General features: G+C 50.4%; 1 protein-coding gene across 1 annotated transcript in view; it reads left to right on the forward strand.

Annotated features, from left to right (window-relative positions):
* LOC119967838 (NACHT, LRR and PYD domains-containing protein 3-like) overlaps positions 1–19445 on the forward strand; it is a 41118-nt gene extending 21673 nt beyond the window's left edge. Inside the window, exons 4-8 of the mRNA XM_038800873.1 lie at positions 9881–11618; positions 16073–16159; positions 16270–16440; positions 18982–19149; positions 19296–19445. Of these exons, the coding sequence (XP_038656801.1) occupies positions 9881–11618; positions 16073–16159; positions 16270–16440; positions 18982–19149; positions 19296–19383 (2252 nt within the window). The 3' untranslated portion in view covers positions 19384–19445. The remainder of the gene's footprint in view (positions 1–9880; positions 11619–16072; positions 16160–16269; positions 16441–18981; positions 19150–19295) is intronic.
* The last annotated feature ends 202 nt before the right edge of the window (positions 19446–19647 follow it).

Below are 19647 nucleotides of genomic sequence, written 5' to 3' on the forward strand. Positions count from 1 at the left end.
CCAGACCAGGCTAAGGAAGGGCTGGATTAGCCAGGTCTTCCACTTGGACTTGGACTCGAAGTCCAGAGGGGTGGCAATCATGATCAACAAGCGCGTGCAATTTGAGGCAGAGGGCATATCTGCAGACAGGGGGGGCAGATACATGATGGTACGGGGCAGACTGGAGGGGAGAAGGGTGGTGCTGGTGAATATATATGCCCCGAACTGGGATGACGTGGACTTTATTAAAAGAGTGCTGGGGAAGATCCCGGACTTGGATTCTCGCAAGCTAATAATGGGAGGGGACTTTAACATGGTCCTTGACCCGACTTTGGATCGGTCGGGTCCCAGAACGGGTAGACTCTCAGCAATGGCAAGGGAGCTGAAAGGGTTTATGGGGCAAATGGGGGCAGTGGACCCCTGGAGAGAGGGACAGCCAACAGGAAGGGGCTACTCGTTTTACTCGCACGTCCATAAAGTATATTCCAGGATAGATTTCTTTGTAATAAGCAGGGACTGTATGGGGGAGGTAAAGAACACGGAATACTCAGCAATTACCATTTCAGACCATGCCCCGCATTGGGTGGACCTGCAGTTCGGGGGAGCGAGTTATCAACGCCCGCAATGGAGGCTAGATGTGGGACTGCTGTCGGAGGAGGGGATCTGCGAGAGGCTTCGGAAATGTATAAAAAATTACCTGCAGGTGAATGACACTGGGGAGGTCTCAGCGGCGACCGTGTGGGAGGCGCTAAAGGCAGTAGTTCGGGGGGAGCTGATTTCAATTGGGGCCCACAAAGCCAAGGCAGACCGGGCAGAGATGGATAGATTGGTCAGGGAAATGGGTCGGATAGATGAAGAGCACGCGGAGTCCCCGGGGGAGGTTTTACTCAGGGAAAGGCGGAGGCTACAGGCGGAACTGGGGGCACTATCCACGAGCAGGGCCGTGGAACAGCTTAGGAAGGCGAGGGGAGTGGTGTACGAGTATGGGGAAAAGGCTAGCAGACTGTTAGCGCAGCAACTCAGGAGGAGGGAGGCGGCCAGGGAAATAGGTAGAGTGAGGGACGAGGGGGGGCGCAAAGTGGAGGATCCGGCAGAATTGAATAGGGTATTCCGGGACTTCTATCGTAAGCTGTATACTTCGGAGCCGCCGGAAGAACCGGAGGGGATGAAAAGGTTTCTGGACGGGTTAACATTCCCAACAGTTGGGGGGGGGCAAGTGGAAGAGCTGGGCGCCCCGATTAGAGTAGAGGAGGTATTGGGGGGCCTAAAGGCCATGCAGTCGGGGAAGTCCCCGGGGCCGGATGGATACCCAGTAGAGTTTTATAGGAAGTTCTCTGAGCTGGTGGGCCCGGTCTTGGCGAGGGTTTTCAATGAGGCAAGGGACAGAGGGACCCTGCCGCCGACAATGTCACAAGCCACCATATCTCTGATATTGAAGCGGGGTAAAGACCCGGAGGTGTGCGGGTCCTACAGGCCAATCTCCCTGATTAATGTAGACGCCAAGCTCCTGGCAAAGGTACTGGCGGGGAGAATGGAGGACTGTGTACCGGAGGTGATTGGGGAGGATCAAACTGGGTTCGTTAAAGGTCGGCAGCTGGCGGCCAATCTGAGGAGATTGCTCAACGTGATAATGATGCCCCCGGCGGGTAGAGAGGTGGAGGTAGTGGTGGCAATGGACGCCGAGAAGGCCTTTGACCGGGTAGAGTGGGACTATCTATGGGAGGTGCTCGGACGGTTTGGGTTCGGGGAGGGATTGGTGGATTGGATCAAATTATTATATCAGGCCCCGAGGGCCAGCGTCAGGACTAACAGAGAAGTGTCGGAGTACTTTAGGTTGTACCGAGGGACTAGGCAGGGCTGCCCGCTCTCCCCGCTGCTGTTTGCGCTGGCCATAGAGCCGCTGGCGATGGCGCTGAGAGCCGCAGAGGGTTGGAAGGGGATGGTGAGGGGCGGGGTTGAACACAGGGTTTCTCTTTATGCAGACGACCTGCTCCTGTACGTGTCGGACCCAGTGGCCGGGATGGGAACTATACTGGGAATGCTGAGGGAGTTCGGCCAGTTCTCAGGATACAAATTAAATACGGTCAAGAGTGAAATGTTTGTGGTCCAGGCAAGGGGCCAGGAGAACAGATTGAGAGGGCTACCGTTTAGGCTGGTTGAGGAAAATTTCCGGTATTTGGGAATCCAGGTGGCACGAGACTGGGGCAGGCTGCATAAGTTAAATTTGGCCAGGGTGGTGGAGCAAATGAAGGGAGAGTTTCGGAGATGGGATGCACTCCCGCTGTCGCTGGCAGGGAGGGTGCAGACTGTAAAGATGACAATCCTCCCTCGATTTTTGTTTATTTTTCAGTGCCTCCCGATCTTTATCCCACAGTCCTTCTTCAAAAGAGTTAACGGGCTGATCATGAGCTTTGTCTGGGCGGGAAAGTCTCCGCGGGTAAAGAAGGCGATGTTGGAGAGGAACCGCAGCGAGGGAGGGCTGGCTTTGCCGAGTCTGGTCAATTATTACTGGGCGGCCAACATCGCTATGATAAGGAAGTGGATGGTGGGTACGGGGTCTATTTGGGAGCGGGTGGAGGCGGCTTCGTGCAGGGGCTCCAGTTTGGAAGCCCTGGTCACGGCTCCTCTACCGCTGCCGCCGGCCAAGTACACCACCAGCCCGGTAGTGGTGGCGACCCTGCGGATATGGGGCCAGTGGAGGAGGCATGTGGGGGAGATGGGGGCGTCTGTCTGGGCGCCAATCTGCGACAACCATTGGTTTGCCCCCGGCAGTATGGATGGGGGGTTCCGAGTATGGCGGCGAGCAGGGGCGGGAAGGGTGGGTGATATGTTCCTGGAAGGGAGCTTCGCGAGTTTGAGGAGCTTGGAGGAGAAATTTGGGTTGGTAAGGGGAAATGATTTTAGATACCTACAGTTGCGGGACTTTGTTCGTAGACAGGTCCCATCTTTCCCGCGCCTCCCGCCAATGGGGATCCTAGACAGAATAGTCTCTGGGAGGGATGAAGGGGAGGGTAGAGTCTCGGGTATTTATAAGGTGCTCATGAGGGAGGAAGGGTCCCAGACAGAGGAACTGAAACTTAAATGGGAGGAGGAGCTAGGCGGGGAAATGGAGGATGGGCTGTGGGCAGAGGCCCTGAGTAGGGTAAACTCGACCGCGACATGTGCTAGGCTCGGGCTGATCCAATTTAAGGTCGTTCACCGGGCCCATATGACGGTGGCTCGGATGAGTAAATTTTTCGGGATAGAGGACAAATGCGCTAGGTGCGCGGGAGGACCAGCGAACCATGTTCACATGTTTTGGGCATGCCCTGAGCTGAGGGGGTACTGGGAGGGATTTGCGGGGGTCATGTCCCAGGTGCTAAAAACAAGGGTGGTGATGAGCCCAGGGGTGGCAATTTTTGGTGTTTCGGAAGACCCGGGCGTCCAGGGGGAGAAAGAGGCCGATGTGCTGGCCTTTGCTTCCCTGATAGCCCGGCGACGAATATTATTGGCGTGGAGGGACTCAAAGCCCCGAAGACGGAGTGGTGGCTTGCGGACATGTCGAGTTTCCTGGGGATGGAAAAAATCAAGTTCGCCTTGAGGGGTTCTGTGCAGGGGTTCACCCGGAGGTGGCAACCATTTATTGACTTCTTTGCGGGAGAGTGAGCGTCAGCAGGGGGGGGGGGGGGGGGGGGGGGGGTTAGAGTAGAGTAGGAGGGAAAATATGGCGGGTAGTACCGGTGGGAGGGGAGCGGGCTTGTGCAATATGTTACGGTGGAAGTATTGAAAGAACGTGGATGTTTGCACATTTTTGCCTTTTTTGCTTCCTTTCTGATGATGTCTGTAACTGTTTATAAAGCCAAAAACTACCTCAATAAAATTGTTTATTAAAAAAAAGAAAGGAGCGCCATTATCGGTGACCAGCAATTCAGAGAGGCCTTGCATGCAAAACAAGAAACGCAACTTCTGGATGATCGCCCGGGACGTGGTTCCCGCCATCTTGTGTACCTCAAGCCACTTCGATTGTGCATCAATCACTAACTGGAACAGAGACCCCTGAAAAGGACCGGCAAAGCTGGCATGCGTGTGTCCATTGCCGGGGTGTGGCTGGCAGGAGCTATTGATGTTCTTGGCAAACACAGTATTGTCTCGATGTCTGCGTCCAGGCCCGGCCACCATAAGTAACTGCGTGCCATCATTTTCATCTTGGACACACCTGGACGGCCGCTGTGGACGTCTTTCAGAATTAACTCCTGCCCTTTGTCTGGGATGACAGCTTCGAGGAAAATGCCTTCAACTGGCCTGGGAGCAGTTGATGCTGTTCCCTTGCAGGACCACGTGGAAAGGATCGGGTCCATCTGAGTCCATTCACGGATTCAGGCCATCGTGGGGGTCGACAAGGCGCCTGTTGACGACGGCAACTGGCTCATTCGCAATTTGAATCCCCGGTCTATGATCAAAATAATACCCGTGCTAGGGCCCAGCGCTCGATGCAGGTGGAAGCAAAGGGCGGAATGGCTTTATCCTCTCTGAAAAGTCCGAGTAAAGGTTCACGATCCAAATGAGTGTAAATTGGGGGCCGTAGACATACTAATGGAAAGCGTTTCCTGGTGAACCCCACCACCAGGCCCTTCTTATCCACGCATGCATTTTTTTCACTACATCCAACAATGGGAGGCAAAAGCTATCGGCTGTTCCCTTCAGTCCTCTATTTGGTGGTAACAGACAGCCCCAATACCACAAGGGGAAGCATCACATGTGATGAACAAGGGCTTGGCAGGATCGTAATGGGTCAGCAACCTGGAAGATGGCAACTGCCCTTTTACCTACGAAAAGCTACTTCCTGCAGCCAGCACCAAGTCCATATGTTTGACAAAGAGTCATCGGACCCGAAACATTAGCTCTTTTTTCTCCCGACAGATGCTGCCAGACCTGCTGAGATTTTCCAGCATTTTCTCTTTCGTTCCAAGTCCAAACGTGATCCTTTTTTTCAGAAGGAGGTGCATGGGAACCAATGTGGTAGCCACGTTCGAAAGGAACTTCCCGTAATATTAAATGATACTGAGGAAAGATCGAAGCTCCGAGGCATTCGTCGGGTGGGGTCTGCCGGATGGTGCGCATATTCTCCGCGACAGGTGGAAGACATAGAAACATAGAAAATAGGAGCAGGACTTCCGGTGATGGGGATGTACTGAGTAGCCGCACATCATGTAGCTCTCCTCCCACGAACCCGAAAGCAGGCTCTTTCCCCCAAAATAGCCCGCTAATACAGGGAAAAAGGGTTCTGCGCACCTCAAACAACACAAACAGAGATGCTGAGAAAAAACAACTTGAGGGGCCGAGAGAGACACGAAATGGGAAAAAGTGGCTGGGATGGCCGACGCATGAGGCAATGAAACCCGGGACACACCAGAGCAAGAAGGACCGACCCACCGCACAAGGAGCCACCCCTCTTCGCCAAAGGGTGGGTGGAGGATTTTCTCTCAAGGGAACCGAGAGAGCATAGAGAGGAGACGAAGACAAAGACCAGTATCCAGGTTGCGGTCTGGGTGGCGATCGCGGAAGCTCTGGCGACCATGCAGGTGGTCCTGAACAAGGTGGAGAGGCGACTGGAGGCCCAGTAGAGCACCCTAGAGGTGCAAGAGAAGGCCTCAACAGACCAGAGTGACTGAACCGTCGCCCTGGCGAAGGAAATAACAAGTTTAGTCGTGAAACAGGGGAGTCTGAGAAAGATAGAAGATCAAGAGAACTGATCAAGGTGCCAAAATCTGTGGATAGTGGGCCTGCCGGAGGGGATTGAAGGCAGGGACCCCACAGACTACGTGGCCCAAATGCTGGGCATCTGGTGGGAAGGGACAGCTTCCCCAACCCACCAGAAATAGACAGAACCCACCGGTCGTTCATCTGGCCCCTGCATGGAGTTGACACTCTCCATGATTTCCCCTAGTTCTAGTGAAGCATCCAGGCTCTGTCTCTTATCTTCCCCACGAACGTCATGTCTGTACATCGAGGAACTGCTTCACCTTCGACTTCCCCTCCGGGGGCTTGGAGGTGGGCAGCCCTTGGTAGAAAGTTGTGACAACTTTGTTGATCTTTTCTGGCACGGCGATTCACCTGCCACTTCTGCTTTAACCTGAGCTATTTCCCTGGTGTGTCTCTGTGTTTGTAAAAGATCGTCCGTGTCTGGCAGAGCTGGTGTACTGCTTTCCCAGTGGAGAGCAGGTCAAAGTCCATCTGTAGCTTTTTCCTCTCTGCCAGCAGTTCCACAGTCAGGGCTGCGGTTGGAGTCATACCTGGCACAATGGCTGTGGTGATTGGAGGTCAATCATCTCAGCTCCAGGATATCACTCCAGGACATCACTGCAGGAGTTCCTCAGGGTAGTGCCCTTGGTCCAGCTGCTTCATCAATGACCTCCCTTCCACCACAAGGTCAGATGTTGGGAGGTTTGCGGATGACTACACAATGTTCAGAACCATTCACGACTCCTCGGATAATGAAGAGTCCATGTACAAATGCAGCAAGACCTGGACAATATCCAGGCTTCGGTTGATGAGTGGCAAGTTACATTTGCACCATACAAGTGCCAGACAATGATCATCTCTGACAAGAGAGGATCTAACCATCGCCCCTTGACATTCAATCATGTGGCATTATCATTGGTGAATCCCCCACAATCAACATCCTGGAAGTTACCATTGATCAGAAACTGAACTGGACTAGCCATATTAATACTGTGGCTACCTCTGTGGAGTGTGGTCGGAGATTACGATTGTGGAGTACTCCGTTCCCACTATCCCTGGAAGAACCGCTTTCCCAACTATGAAAATGTCGATCCTGGTTGAGACCATGTACCTGGGAGAAGAAGGCAAAGTCCTTCTCCTCTGGGTGTGTGAACCTCTATGGGTCCACTGTCCTCATCTGCTCCATGAAGATGTTCAATTCCTTTGCCGTGTTTGACCTTTTCCCCGTCTTGGAGTTTGACCTGTCTGTTCGTGGGTCCTGTAACCGGTTAAAGTCCCCCCACCACACTGCAATGGTGAGTTGGTGTGTGTCTATGTCGGGGATTTCTGCCATGGTTTTCTTCATAAATTCCACGTCATCCCAGTTGGGAGCGTTCACGTTTGCTAGGACCACTGGTGCTCGTTCCAGGACACCACTATCGTGTACCATCTCCCTTGGTCCATAGCTGTCCTTATCGCTGTAAATGCTGTCCTTGAACAGTATGGCCACCATCCTAGCCCTCGCCCCGTAGCACGATTGGTCCTTCACCCTCAGGTGATTCACCTGGAGGAAGACGATGATGGCTGTCAGGCGTTTCAAATGTGCAAAGGCTCTGGGCTTTTTCGTCGGGCCGTCAAGTCCCCTCACATTAAAGGTAAATATTCTGATGGGGTGTTTCTGTTCTGTTCCTCCCCCTTCCTGTGGGGTAAACCATATTTACCTTGTGGGGGCGCCCCTGCACACCGGGGATTTCCCTTTGTTTGGGGGCCATTGTTGGCTGGTGTTGCCATACCCACCATCTGGCAGCAGCCCTGCGTCCGGGTTTTCCTTTTGTCCAGGGGCCAATCAAGGTGGCCACCATCGTTGTGTACGGCATGTAGATGCGACCCTGTACTCCAAGGTTTCTCTTTGTTTGGGGGGGTCACCAAGATGGCTGTTTGTGGTGCCATTGTTTCCGTTGTCACCATGTGTGACCTGTCATGATCAGCGTTCTATCCAACCCTCCCTCCCCCCACCCTTCGACTTCTCCCTGGGCCTGTCTGCCCATGCCCCTGCAGGCCTTGCCTCCCCCCGCCCCTGTTTTATCCCCCTACTTTCCCTCCATCTAGTTTTCTCCCCTTGTTCTGCCAGAGATTGTCTCCTCGCCCGTGCTTCCTGTGCTACCCGCTAGTGTGGTGCCTGCCCACCCCCGGTGTGATCTTTACCTTCCCCTACTTTTTGCATTTCTCCCCACCCCTTTCCCTCTCCTCACCCCTTTCTGTACCTTACCACTCTCACCCCCTCCTTCCCGAGACTCATAGCCAGACTGAAGACAAGGCAGATCAATCCTGTGCAATTAGTCCCTTCTTTTTAAACAGAGGAAACAAGAGTTCAAGTTCATTGCTGGTGTCACAGCCTTCCCAGCCCGTGTTTGCTCACGACATCGTCTGTTTGTGCCGGTGCAGTGAAGTAGAGCTCCTTACCCTGGGAGGATACCCAGAGCTTGGCCGGGTAGAGCATCCCAAACCGCACATTGCTCTTGTCTTGGGTCACCTTGGCTGCGTTTGAATTCAGCCCGGCGCTTGGCTAGGTCTCCCCCAATGTCCTGGTACTTGTGGATTGAGAGTCCCTCCCATTTACAGGACCGTGTGTGCCTTACCCAATTCATGATCGTTTCCTGGTCTTGGTACCGATGCAGTTTCGCAATGATGGCCGGCGGCTGCTTTGGCCGGAATGACCTGTCGACTCTGTGGGCTGTGTCAATGATGGCCCGTGGCCGCTTTGACCGGAATGACCTGTCGACTCTGTGGGCTGTGTCAATGAAGGCCCGCGGCCGCTTTGGCTGGAATGACCTGTCGACTCTGTGGGCTGTGTCAATGATGGCCCGCGGCCGCTTTGGCCAGAATGACCTGTCGACTCTGTGGGCTGTGTCAATGATGGCCCGTGGCCGCTTTGGCTGGAATGACCTGTCGACTCAGTGGGCTGTGTCAATGATGGCCCACGGCCGCTTTGGCCGGAATGACCTGTCGACTCTGTGGGCTGTGTCAATGATGGCCCACGGCCGCTTTGGCTGGAATGACCTGTCGACTCAGTGGGCTGTGTCAATGATGGCCCACGGCCGCTTTGGCCGGAATGACCTGTCGACTCTGTGGGCTGTGTCAATGATGGCCCACGGCCGCTTTGGCTGGAATGACCTGTCGACTCTGTGGGCTTTGTCAATGATGGCCCACGGCCGCTTTGGCTGGAATGACCTGTCGACTCTGTGGGCTGTGTCAACTTCCAGGGGCTCGGGGAAGCTTTCGCTTCGAACCAGCTTTCCAAGCATCTGGGCCAAGTACTGTGTGCCTCAGTACCCTCCTGAAGATGACAATGAGGAGGTTTTGACTGCATGACCGATACTCATGGTCCTCGGCCTTTCGCTTCACGTCCCTTGTGTCACCACCACCTTGCTATCTCCATCTCCATTGAGGCGATCCAGTCACTGCCTTCTCTAGCTATCTGATTGTCACCTCATGTGCCAACAGTCGCCGCTCCCCCTTTTCCAGCTCTGCTTAGAAGGGGCGAACACTGCCATCACCGTCGCCATCATTTCTAATTTGATGGCGTCTCTGTGCAATTGGAACTCCTGTGTTCGGAGGTCCATCCATTAGTTTATTGGGGGATAGCCCGGATATGCCCTGGTGGCCTATCCTGTTTGGGTGCAGCCAATTCCTCATCGCCTCCCGTCTTCTACATGGCCTCATTCTTCCTCCAGGCTTTTACTGATTCTTCTGGCCTTTTGGCTCCTAAAATTGTTGCCTGTTCGTTGTGGTGGTATTAGGGGAGGATGGGGGTTTTTGTTCCCTGATTTTGCTGCCTAATTTGGGGCTAAAAGTGCACACTTTCGAGTTTCGAGGAGGAGACCCAGCTTTCCTGAGTCTGCTCAACACATCCACCGTCACCAGAAGTCTCGCAAACCGTTAATTTTAACCACCAGAGGGAAATTATCACTCACATAGAATTATTCATGTTAAGTGAATACGAGAATCAAGTAAAGATGTGAAACATTTTAGATCACTGTTCATGTTCAAGCAAGGTTTGCATTACCAAATTGTAATTGCAACTTTGAAATGTATTGAAACTTTGAACTAAGTCTTGCACCATTTTAGTGAACAATGAAATGTTATTGTGAAGCATTTTTTCCCATGTCAGTAAAACTAACACTTTATGTTCTAATTGAAGATGTTCAGCGGAAACACAAGGAGACACTCCGAGTACAAACTGAAACACTGAGAGTGAACACTATCCTGATAAAGGAGAAGGTGAAGATCTCCCAGCTGGTTGATCGATACGCTGAGCTTACGATCATTTCTACTGTTCGAGATCGGACACTTGTAGAACATGAACTGCTGGCAAGAGGCCGAGACCATGAAGAGTGGAGAGAGAAAGAGCTCCGGAGGGAATTGGAAAAAATCCGAACTGATCAACTGTTCCACAGCAGCTTTTCCCAGAGAAAATCCAAATCTGGGAGTTCAGCAGCAGTGAGTGGAGTCCCGGGAATTGGAAAAACAACAATGGTACAAAAGATGGTTTATGACTGGGCCACTGGGAAAATATACCCACACTTTCAATTTGTTTTCAGTTTTAAATTCCGAGATTTGAACACAATTAACTGTAGAATAAACCTGAGGAATCTGATACTGTTTTTCTATCCTTACTTTGGGAATGTTCTGGGAGAGCTCTGGAAGAATCCAGAGGGATTGCTGTTTATATTCGATGGTTTGGATGAATTCAAGGACAGGATTAGTTTTGCTGACAATCGGAGAAATACAGAACCTCAGTCCACGTGCACAGATCCCGAATGCTGGTGTGAAGTGTCTGACATTGTGTACAGTTTAATACAGCACAAGCTGCTCCCAGGATGTTCAGTGCTAGTGACCACCCGCCCCACTGCATTACATTTATTGGAAAAGGCTGAGATCAGTGTCTGGGCTGAAATCCTGGGATTTGTTGGTGATGAACGGAAGGAATATTTCAATAAGTTTTTTGAAGATCAGACGGTGGCAGCAGCTGTTTTCAAACATGTGGAGGAGAACGAGATCCTGTACACCATGTGCTACAACCCTTCCTACTGCTGGATCCTCGGTCTGTCACTGGGTCCCTTCTTTACACAAAGAGACAGGAAACTGCAGCAAGTTCCCAAGACCATCACCCAACTATATTCCTACTATATTTACAACATTCTGAAAAACCATGGCCGAGAGATTGAAAGCCCCCGTGATGTGTTACTGAAGCTTGGTAAGATGGCCTTCACAGGAATCTCCAAGAAGAAGATTGTGTTCAGAAATGGAGATTTGATCAAGTCCAATCTGCAACCTTCCCAGTTCCTGTCTGGGTTCCTGATGGAACTTTTGGAGAGAGATGATTCTGCCCAGAGTGTGGTTTACACATTCCCACACCTCACCATCCAAGAGTTTGTAGCTGCACTCGCACTATTCCTAACACCAGATACCGGCGACATTGGGAAACTCCTCAGTGAAGCCCACAGCGAGGAAGATGGGCGATTTGAGATATTACTCCGTTTTGTTGCTGGTCTCTCCTCCTCACAGGCAGCTCGGCCCCTGGAGAAGTTCCTGGGCCTATTCCTTCGTCAAACAACCTGCCGAGTGATTGACTGGGTGAAGGAGAAGGTTGAAGGTCAGATTATAAACACAGAAACAGAAACTGGAAAAAGGAACCTTCTGAACACATTCCACTACCTGTTTGAGTCTCAGAATAAAGCACTGGCTCAGAAGACAGTGGGGTCTGTGGAAACACTTACATTTAGTCAAATGCGACTGACCCCGATTGACTGTGCTGTCCTGTCTCATACCATTGGTCTCTGTGTTATAATAAAAGAACTCAATCTCGGGAACTGCTGCATTCAGTGTGAAGGGCTCCAGCGGCTGAGATCCACGCTTCACAATTGCCAGGAATTGAGGTAAGTTTATTGCTGCATGAATTGCGAGTATCTGGCATTATGGTCTGGATTCTTTTCACGGTTGGGACATAGAACATAGAACATTACAGCGCAGTACAGGCCCTTCGGCCCTCCATGTTGTGCCGACCTGTGAAACCCCTCTAAAGCCCATCTACACTATTCCCTTATCGTCCATATGCCTATCCAATGACCATTTGAATGCGTTTAGTGTTGGCGAGTCCACTACTGTTGCAGGCAGAGCATTCCACGCACTTACTACTCTCTGGGTAAAGAACCTACCTCTGACGTCTGTCCTATATCTATCTCCCCTCAATTTAAAGCTATGTCCCCCTCGTGCTAGACATCACCATCCGAGGAAAAAGGCGCTCACTGTCCACCCTATCTAATCCACTGATCATCTTGTATGCCTCAATTAAGTCACCTCTTAACCTTCTTCTCTCTCACAAAAACAGCCTCAAGTCCCTCAGCCTTCCCTCATAAGATCTTCCCTCCATACCAGGCAACATCCTGGTAAATCTCCTCTGCTCCCTATCCAATGCTTCCACATCCTTCCTATAATGCGGCGACCAGTATTGCACGCAATACTCCAAATGCGGCCGCACCATTTGGAGCCCATCTTTGGGACCAATTCCAGGACCCAAACCTGCACCATGTAGCATAATGCGCGCAACGTGATTTTAGAGAAAACGGCCAATTAGTGGGTCGTGGGCACAGTGGTCATCCAATTGAGGATGGGGTAGTGGGGTCCCAAAGCTGGAGGAACAATAGGATGCCGTCCAATAATTAGAGAGTGGCAGCCCCATCATTCGAGCTGCCATTTCATGCATGACAGATAAAGAGGGTGTCTCTGAGAGAAGCTGCCCTTTAGCAGTTGAGAAATGTTTCTGATTTAAAACTGTCTTCAGCTGCCAGACCATCATTGAGAAGGTGGTATTCTTCCATATGGCATTCTGCAATCACAGCTAGGGGCATAACTGTAGAGTTCTAATCAGTCACAGAACTTGCCCACACTGCCAGGAAACTCATGAACGGGGATGCACCCCCTCAAACCCCCTGGGTTCATCTTCAACTTAGTGAGCTACTCTCTGTGTACCACCTTCAGCTGCATCAACCCCAGCCTCGCACACGAGGTTGACATATTCACCCTCCGCAGCACCTCACACCATAACCCCTCATCCAGCGCTATCCGCAGCCCCTTCTCCGACGTAGCCTTCATCCCCTCCGGAGATGCCTTATCCTCAACCACAAGCCTCCCAGAGATCGCCGAGCAGTTGAGAACCCCCTCCCGCCAACCCCATCACCGACAACAACCCCCTCCAACACGAGGAGGTCAGTGTCACAGGAAAGGTCGGAAAACCTTTTTCCACAAAATCCCGCATCTGCATGTACCTGAGGCCTTCCTCCCTGACTCGAACCCGTGGTTCTCTCGGGTCGACATCAACTACGACCCCGCCCTCAACCTACCGGGCAGCACGGTAGCATAGTGGTTAGCTACTATGGTCCCAGGTTCGATTCCGGCTTAGGTCACTGTCTGTGCGGACTCTGCACATCCTCCCCGTGTGTGTGTGGGTTTCCTCCGGATGCTCTAGTCCACAATCCAAAGATGTGCAGGTTAGGTGGATTGGCCATGATAAATTGCCCTTAGTGTCCAAAATTGCCCTTTGTGTTGGGTGGGGTTTCTGGGTTATGGGGATAGGGTGGAGGTGTTGAACTCCATACTGGGTGGGGTGCTCTTTCCAAGAGCCGGTGCAGACTCGATGGGCCGAATGGCCTCCTTCTGAACTGTAAATTCTATGATTATCTATGATAAAGTGCTTTCGAAATTTCCTCCATATTTTCAGCGTGGCCACCACCCCGAGAACATCCCTGAGGCAAATGGGAGCAGCGCTGTTTCCAGCGCCCGCAGCTCCGACCCCTTGCGGAGGGTCCCTCCAGCGGGGAATCCAGCCCCTTGTCCTTCTTGAGTGACAATGAAATGGATGCCTGTCACATTTTCTCTGGCAGTGCCCCCTTACCATCTGTGTCCTCAAATATCTCCACCAACACTATGGCAACTTATCCATAAAGTTTTCATAAAACTCTACCGGAAAACCAGTGCCTTAACTACTGCATTTTCCCTATCGCTAACCGCAATTCTTCCACCCCCACTGGCTCCTCCAATCCTGCCTTCTCTTCCTCTCCTACTTTGGGATACTTCAAAACACCAAAAACTCCCTCATTGCCGACTCATCCTCTGGAGGCTCTGACTTGTACAAATATTTATAGAGTTCCTCAAATGCCTTGTTCACCTGTTCTGGTGCCACCACCAGCAACCCTGTCCTATCCCGGGCCCGGACAATCAACCAGCCATCTGCCAGTGGAGCTGGCCTGCCAACAAGCGGCTGGCCTTCTCCCCATTACTCGTTCACGGTTCCCCTCGCCTGCTTCAACTGCCGAACGGCCTTCCCCGTGGACACAAGGTCAAACCCGTCTGTAGCTCCTTCCTCCTCATCAGAAGGCCCAGAGTGGGATCCTCCACATACCTTCCATCCACCTCTAAAATCTCCTCTACCAACCACTGTCGCTCCTCTCTAGCATTAAACAAGATGACCTCGCCCCTCCCCTCTGCCTTCAATGCTTCCCCACACAACTGATGGTGAACCCTCCCAGTTCCTACTGAATCCTACATAATCCTCAGTCACCTTTCCCAATTTGGTACAGAAATGTGGGCCCATCAATAACCCCACATCCAACCTCCATGCAGGCCTCTGAGTTGGCCCCTTCTCCAGGGCCACATCTACTCAATGTGGAGCATGGTGAGAGATAACAATCGCCAAAGATTTTGCCTTCCTCGCAACAGCACCTTTCCAATAACAAAAAAAAAATCAATCCTTAATACATATTGTGCACTGGCAAAAAAGAATGAGTACTCCCTATCCCGCAGGCGCAGAAACCTTCACTTGTCTGCCCCTCACATCTCTCTCATAAAAACTTACATTAACACTGCAATGAAGTTACTGTGAAAAGCCCCTAGTCGCCACATTCCGGCGCCTGTTCGGGTAAGCTGCTACGGGAATTAAACCCACACTGCAGGTCTTCTTCTGCATTACAAACTAGCTGTCTAGCCCACTGAGCTAAACCAGCCCCAGATTGGACTATTATCTGAACAGAAGGATCGGCACATAGGAAGTACAAAATAAGTGCTCCAAGGATGATGTTGAAACAGTGGAGGATGAGAGCCCTGGAATCTTGGTAGACTCAACATTATGTCCAACCTTAGAGAGCTTCCATCAATAAAGACCCCTCAGGCGGGTCTCAAGGGGCTAAATGACCTACTCCTGCTGCTATGTTCCTACACTCCTGTTCCTGAGGCAGAACTGACCAACTCTCTCTACAGAAAGATAGAGGCCTGAATGGGAATCTCAAACTGAAAGCAAAGTTGAAAAGCAATGGGTTTTATCAGAAGGTCTGTCGCCTGTGAGTGCTGCATTTCTAAACTACAGGGACCCTGAATGAATGAAACTACCAAGAAGACCATTACAGGCTGCAGACCAAAGACTTTAATCAGCAGGCTTGCTGTGAAGAAAGTGTGTTGAAGAATCACTATATAAAGCAAAGGCTGGATAAAGGGGCTGATTTAGCAAGTGGGCTAAATAGCTGGCTTGTAATGCAGAACAAGGCAGCAGTGCAGGTTCAATTCCTGTATTGGCCTCCCCGAACAGGTGCTGGAATGTGGTGACTAGGGGCTTTTCACAGTAACTTCATTGAAGCTTACTTGTGACAATAAGCGATTATTATTTTTATTAGGCACTAGAGTGGCATTCTCCGGTCTGCCATTGTGTTTTCCACCGCGGCACGGCCCCACCGGCAGCAGGATTCTCCGTTCCCGCAGCCAGCCAATGGAGTTTCCCATTGTAGCCACCCCGTGCCATCGGAAAATTTGTGGGCATGGGAGCACTCCCAACGGACCGAAGAATCCTGCCAAAGGGGAATTCTCCTGCTTATCTTTTGACCTTCATCCTTATTATTTTTTTTACCCCTTTTCATCCCTGTGTTTGTCTGTCTTTTGTGTGTGGATAGAGGGTGGGACAGTTAAAGTGGGTTGTAGGTATTAGCTTTCCATTAACCAGTTGTATTTACTGCATTTTGCACGAAAGTCCTTGTGAAAAAGAAACAGTAATTGTGTTTAATTTTACAAACCTGGTGACTGTAATTATTGGGCAGCCAAGGTATTTTTTTAAAGAATTATTGGTTAATTCACTTGTGTTAAGACTCCAGGGCACATGGGGCGCATGGGGCTAGAATTGACTGTGCACTAGCCCAGGGTACATGAAGAGTTTGACAGAATAGAATTTATTGTCCGTTTTAGATAAATCAGTTAATTAGCTTCCTGAGATTTCTCTCTTTTTGTTCATATTGGAGAGATATCATTGGGGTTTGATTCAGTTTGTTTCTTGCACTCTGCCTGTGTTTAGACTAGGAAACAATGATCTGGGAGATTCAGGAGTGAAACTACTGTCTGCGGCTCTGAGGAATCCGGACTGTAAAATACAGAAACTGGAGTAAGTACCAGACAAACAGATTATATTTATCCTAAAAATTATTCTTCGTATAACAATAAACAGTGAAGATTTTCTCTGATCCCTGATATTTCTCTCTCTCCGACCTTCAGACTCTATGAAAACAATCTCACATATTTGTGCATTAAAGATCTCACCTCCGCTCTCACTGCAAACCAATCACTGATCATTCTGACCCTGGATTACAATGAACTGGGAGATAAAGGAGTGAAACTCCTATCTGCAGCTCTGAGGAAGCCAGACTGTAAAATACAGAAATTGGAGTAAGTACCAGAGTGTGTGAGAATGTGTTTATAATAACTGGATTTCTGGCACTGTATGTTATAATCAGCAAGAGTGTTATTAATAAACACTAAATAACTGCTGGTGTAATTAACAGTCTATTTAATAAATTGTGCACTTAATTGGGGCTAGAATTCTCCAGCCGTCGCATTCTCTGTTCCTGCTGGCAGCTCACCCCTGCCCATGGGTTTCCTGGTGGGGTGGCTTCAATGAATATTCCTGAGTGGGATTCTCCGTTTGCCCAGCCGCGTATTCCCTGGCGGTGTGCCAATCACTCTCAGGATTCTCACCTCCCGATGCTTGTCAGTGGGATTTTCCATTGAAACCACCACACAGCGCCGGGAAACCTGCAGGCGGGGGTTATCCTGCCAGCGGGAAAAGAGAATCCTAAGGGCCAGAGAATTCCGGCCCCATTGACGAGGGGTGGGAGGAGAGAATTCCTCCGCCAGTGAAACATGTGGCTAATATTGTAATATTGTTAACACTCTTGAATTGAATGGCTCTCTGGGCTATATCAGGGAACAGTTAAGAGTCAAGTGAGGACCAGGTGAGGACAGCCGAGTATCTTTCCTCAAGGATATTAGCGAACCAGTTGGAATATTACAACAATCGATGATTAATGGCGGGATTCTCCAGCCACAGAGCCCTGCATTCCTCGGCAGTCCGCCATATGGTGGCAGCGGGATTCTCTATGCGGAAGGTGTTTGATAAGGTGCCGCACAGAAGGTTCATTCGCAAGGTTACATCACATGGGACTTGGGTAATTTATGAGCTTGGATAGAAGACTGGCTGACGGACAGAAGCAGAGTGTCGGGAGCCATTTGTCTTTCTCTGGATGGCAAGATGTAACTCTTGGAGTGCCACAGGGGTCGATCCTAGGGCCAAGCTATTTACAATCTATAAAAATGACATGCATAGAAAGTTCTAGAGCCAAATTTGCAGACGACACAAAAATAGTTGGAACAGTAAGTTGCAATGAGGAAGTAAGAACATTATATGTGGTTTAGCTCAGTAGGCTAGAAAGCTGGTTTGTGATGCAGAACAAGGCCAGCAGTGTGGGTTCAATTCCCGTACCAGCTGAGAATTCTCAATTCTCCCTCTGTGTACCCGAACAGGTGCCAGAATATGGCGACTAGTGGCTTTTCACAGTAACTTCATTGCAGTGTTAATGTAAGCCTACTTGTGACAATAAAGATTATTATTACAAGGCTAAGGACCAAATACGTGAAAATGACCTTAGAATACTTGATGGCTGGCGGTCATGATGGGCCAAATGTCTCTTTTTGTGTGCTGGAAACCTCGATGATTCTTTGTCCACAGAAGGTTGTCAAAGCCAAGTTACTGAATAAATTTACAAAGGGAATAGATAGAATTCTAGACTCTATGGGCGGTATTCGCCAATACTGGGGCTACGTCCCCACGCCGGCCTGAAAAGTGGCGTCAACGGTCCCCGATAATGGGGAATGCTCCCCTTCCGAGGGGGCTAGGTCGGCGCTGGAGTGGTCCCTGCAGCTCCAGCCAGCGCGGAACGGCCAGCGCGAGTTTCCACATGCACGGGGGTTCCCGTCTCTGCGTCGTCCTCCGGGCACTATGGCGGAGCCCTACATGGGCCCGACGCGGAGGAACAGAGGCCCCCACGGAACCAGCCGCCCGCCGATCGGTAGGCCCTGATCGCGGGCCAGGCCACCGTGGGGGCCCCCACCCGGGGACAGATCCGCTCCCTCCAGGACGGCCTCCACAGACTCACCTTCCTGATCCCGCCGTGTCGGACCTGAGTAACCCACGCCGGTGGGACTCGGCCGATCGGGGCCCGGAGAATGGCCGTGGTGGCCGCTTTCAACGCCCCTGACTGGCGCGACAGGTATCCCACGAGCGCCCAAGAATCAGCGGGGGGGGGGGGGGAATCGGGAAGCCGGCGTCGGGGCGCGATTCTCGCGTCCCCCGGGGATTCTCCGTCCCGGCGGGGGGTCAGAGAATCCCAGCCGTAAGGGGAAGGGGAAAGCACTGGAGTGTGGCCTTGAGATAAAGGATTCGCCATTATCATATTGAATGGTGGAGTAGACTCGAAGGGTTAAATGACCTACTATTTTCTGTATTTCCACATAATAAATACTGTAGATTATAAAATTATATTAATAAGCTTTGTACATTATTAATCATATCAATGACAGTGACTAATAAATACAGTACATTGTTATTTGTTTCAGTAACAATGTTATTCATAAATGATTCACATTATTAGTATCAGTGGCAATATTATTAATTAACACGATAAATTATCAGTGTCAGGGATTGTTATTAATCATTATTATTTGTGTTACTGTGTCAATAAATTTGTTATATCAGTGGCAATATTATGAATAAGCGTTGTATTTTTATTAGTATCAGCGCTAGTTTTATTACAAATCCCTGTATAATATTGTTATGAATAAATGTGGTAAATTATTAATGCCATTGATATAGTGTTATTAATAAATACTGGATTTACCCTGATTCCTGTCATTCCTCTCCCTGATCCCCAGTCTGTGGGATGTTGGTCTCACAGATTCTTGTATTGAGGACCTGGTCTCCGCTCTCAGTACAAACAAGTCGCTGCAAGTTATGTATCTGGGATCAAACCTTTTTACAGACCAATCTGTCCCCGCATTGTGCCACCTCTTAAAGACCTGCAGGACACTAGAGGAGATGTGGTGAGTGGTTTTCTTAATGTTTAATACAAATAAAATATAAGTGGAATTCCGGCAATATTACGGTAAGCATTATTCAAATATTAACCTCAGTCTCCATTAATTACACTGTTGTTCAAGCTGTTTATTTTCTGCTTAATCTGTTTCAGGCTGAGGCAGAATCCATTCAGTCCAAATGGAAAGAAGCAGCTAGAGTCACTTCAAGATTTCAGACCAGGACTGAGTGTGTTTGTCTGAGCATTTTGATTGATGAGCACTATTGATCTCATTATGTGAATATTTCTGACTGATTTCCTGTGCCTCCCTTTTAATAATAATAATAATAATAATAATCTTTATTCATAATGGGTGCAGAGGCAGATGTTGTAGCCTTCACCTCGTTGATCGCCCAAAGGCGGATTGTGATGGGATGGAGAGCAGCCTCTCCACCCTGTGCCCTGGCGGGGTGGGGGGGGGGGGGGGGGGGGGGGGGGGGGGTCTGTTGGAATTCTTGACTCTTGA

This window comes from Scyliorhinus canicula, chromosome 6 (assembly GCF_902713615.1).
Source record: "Scyliorhinus canicula chromosome 6, sScyCan1.1, whole genome shotgun sequence".
NCBI classification, from domain to species: domain Eukaryota; kingdom Metazoa; phylum Chordata; class Chondrichthyes; order Carcharhiniformes; family Scyliorhinidae; genus Scyliorhinus; species Scyliorhinus canicula.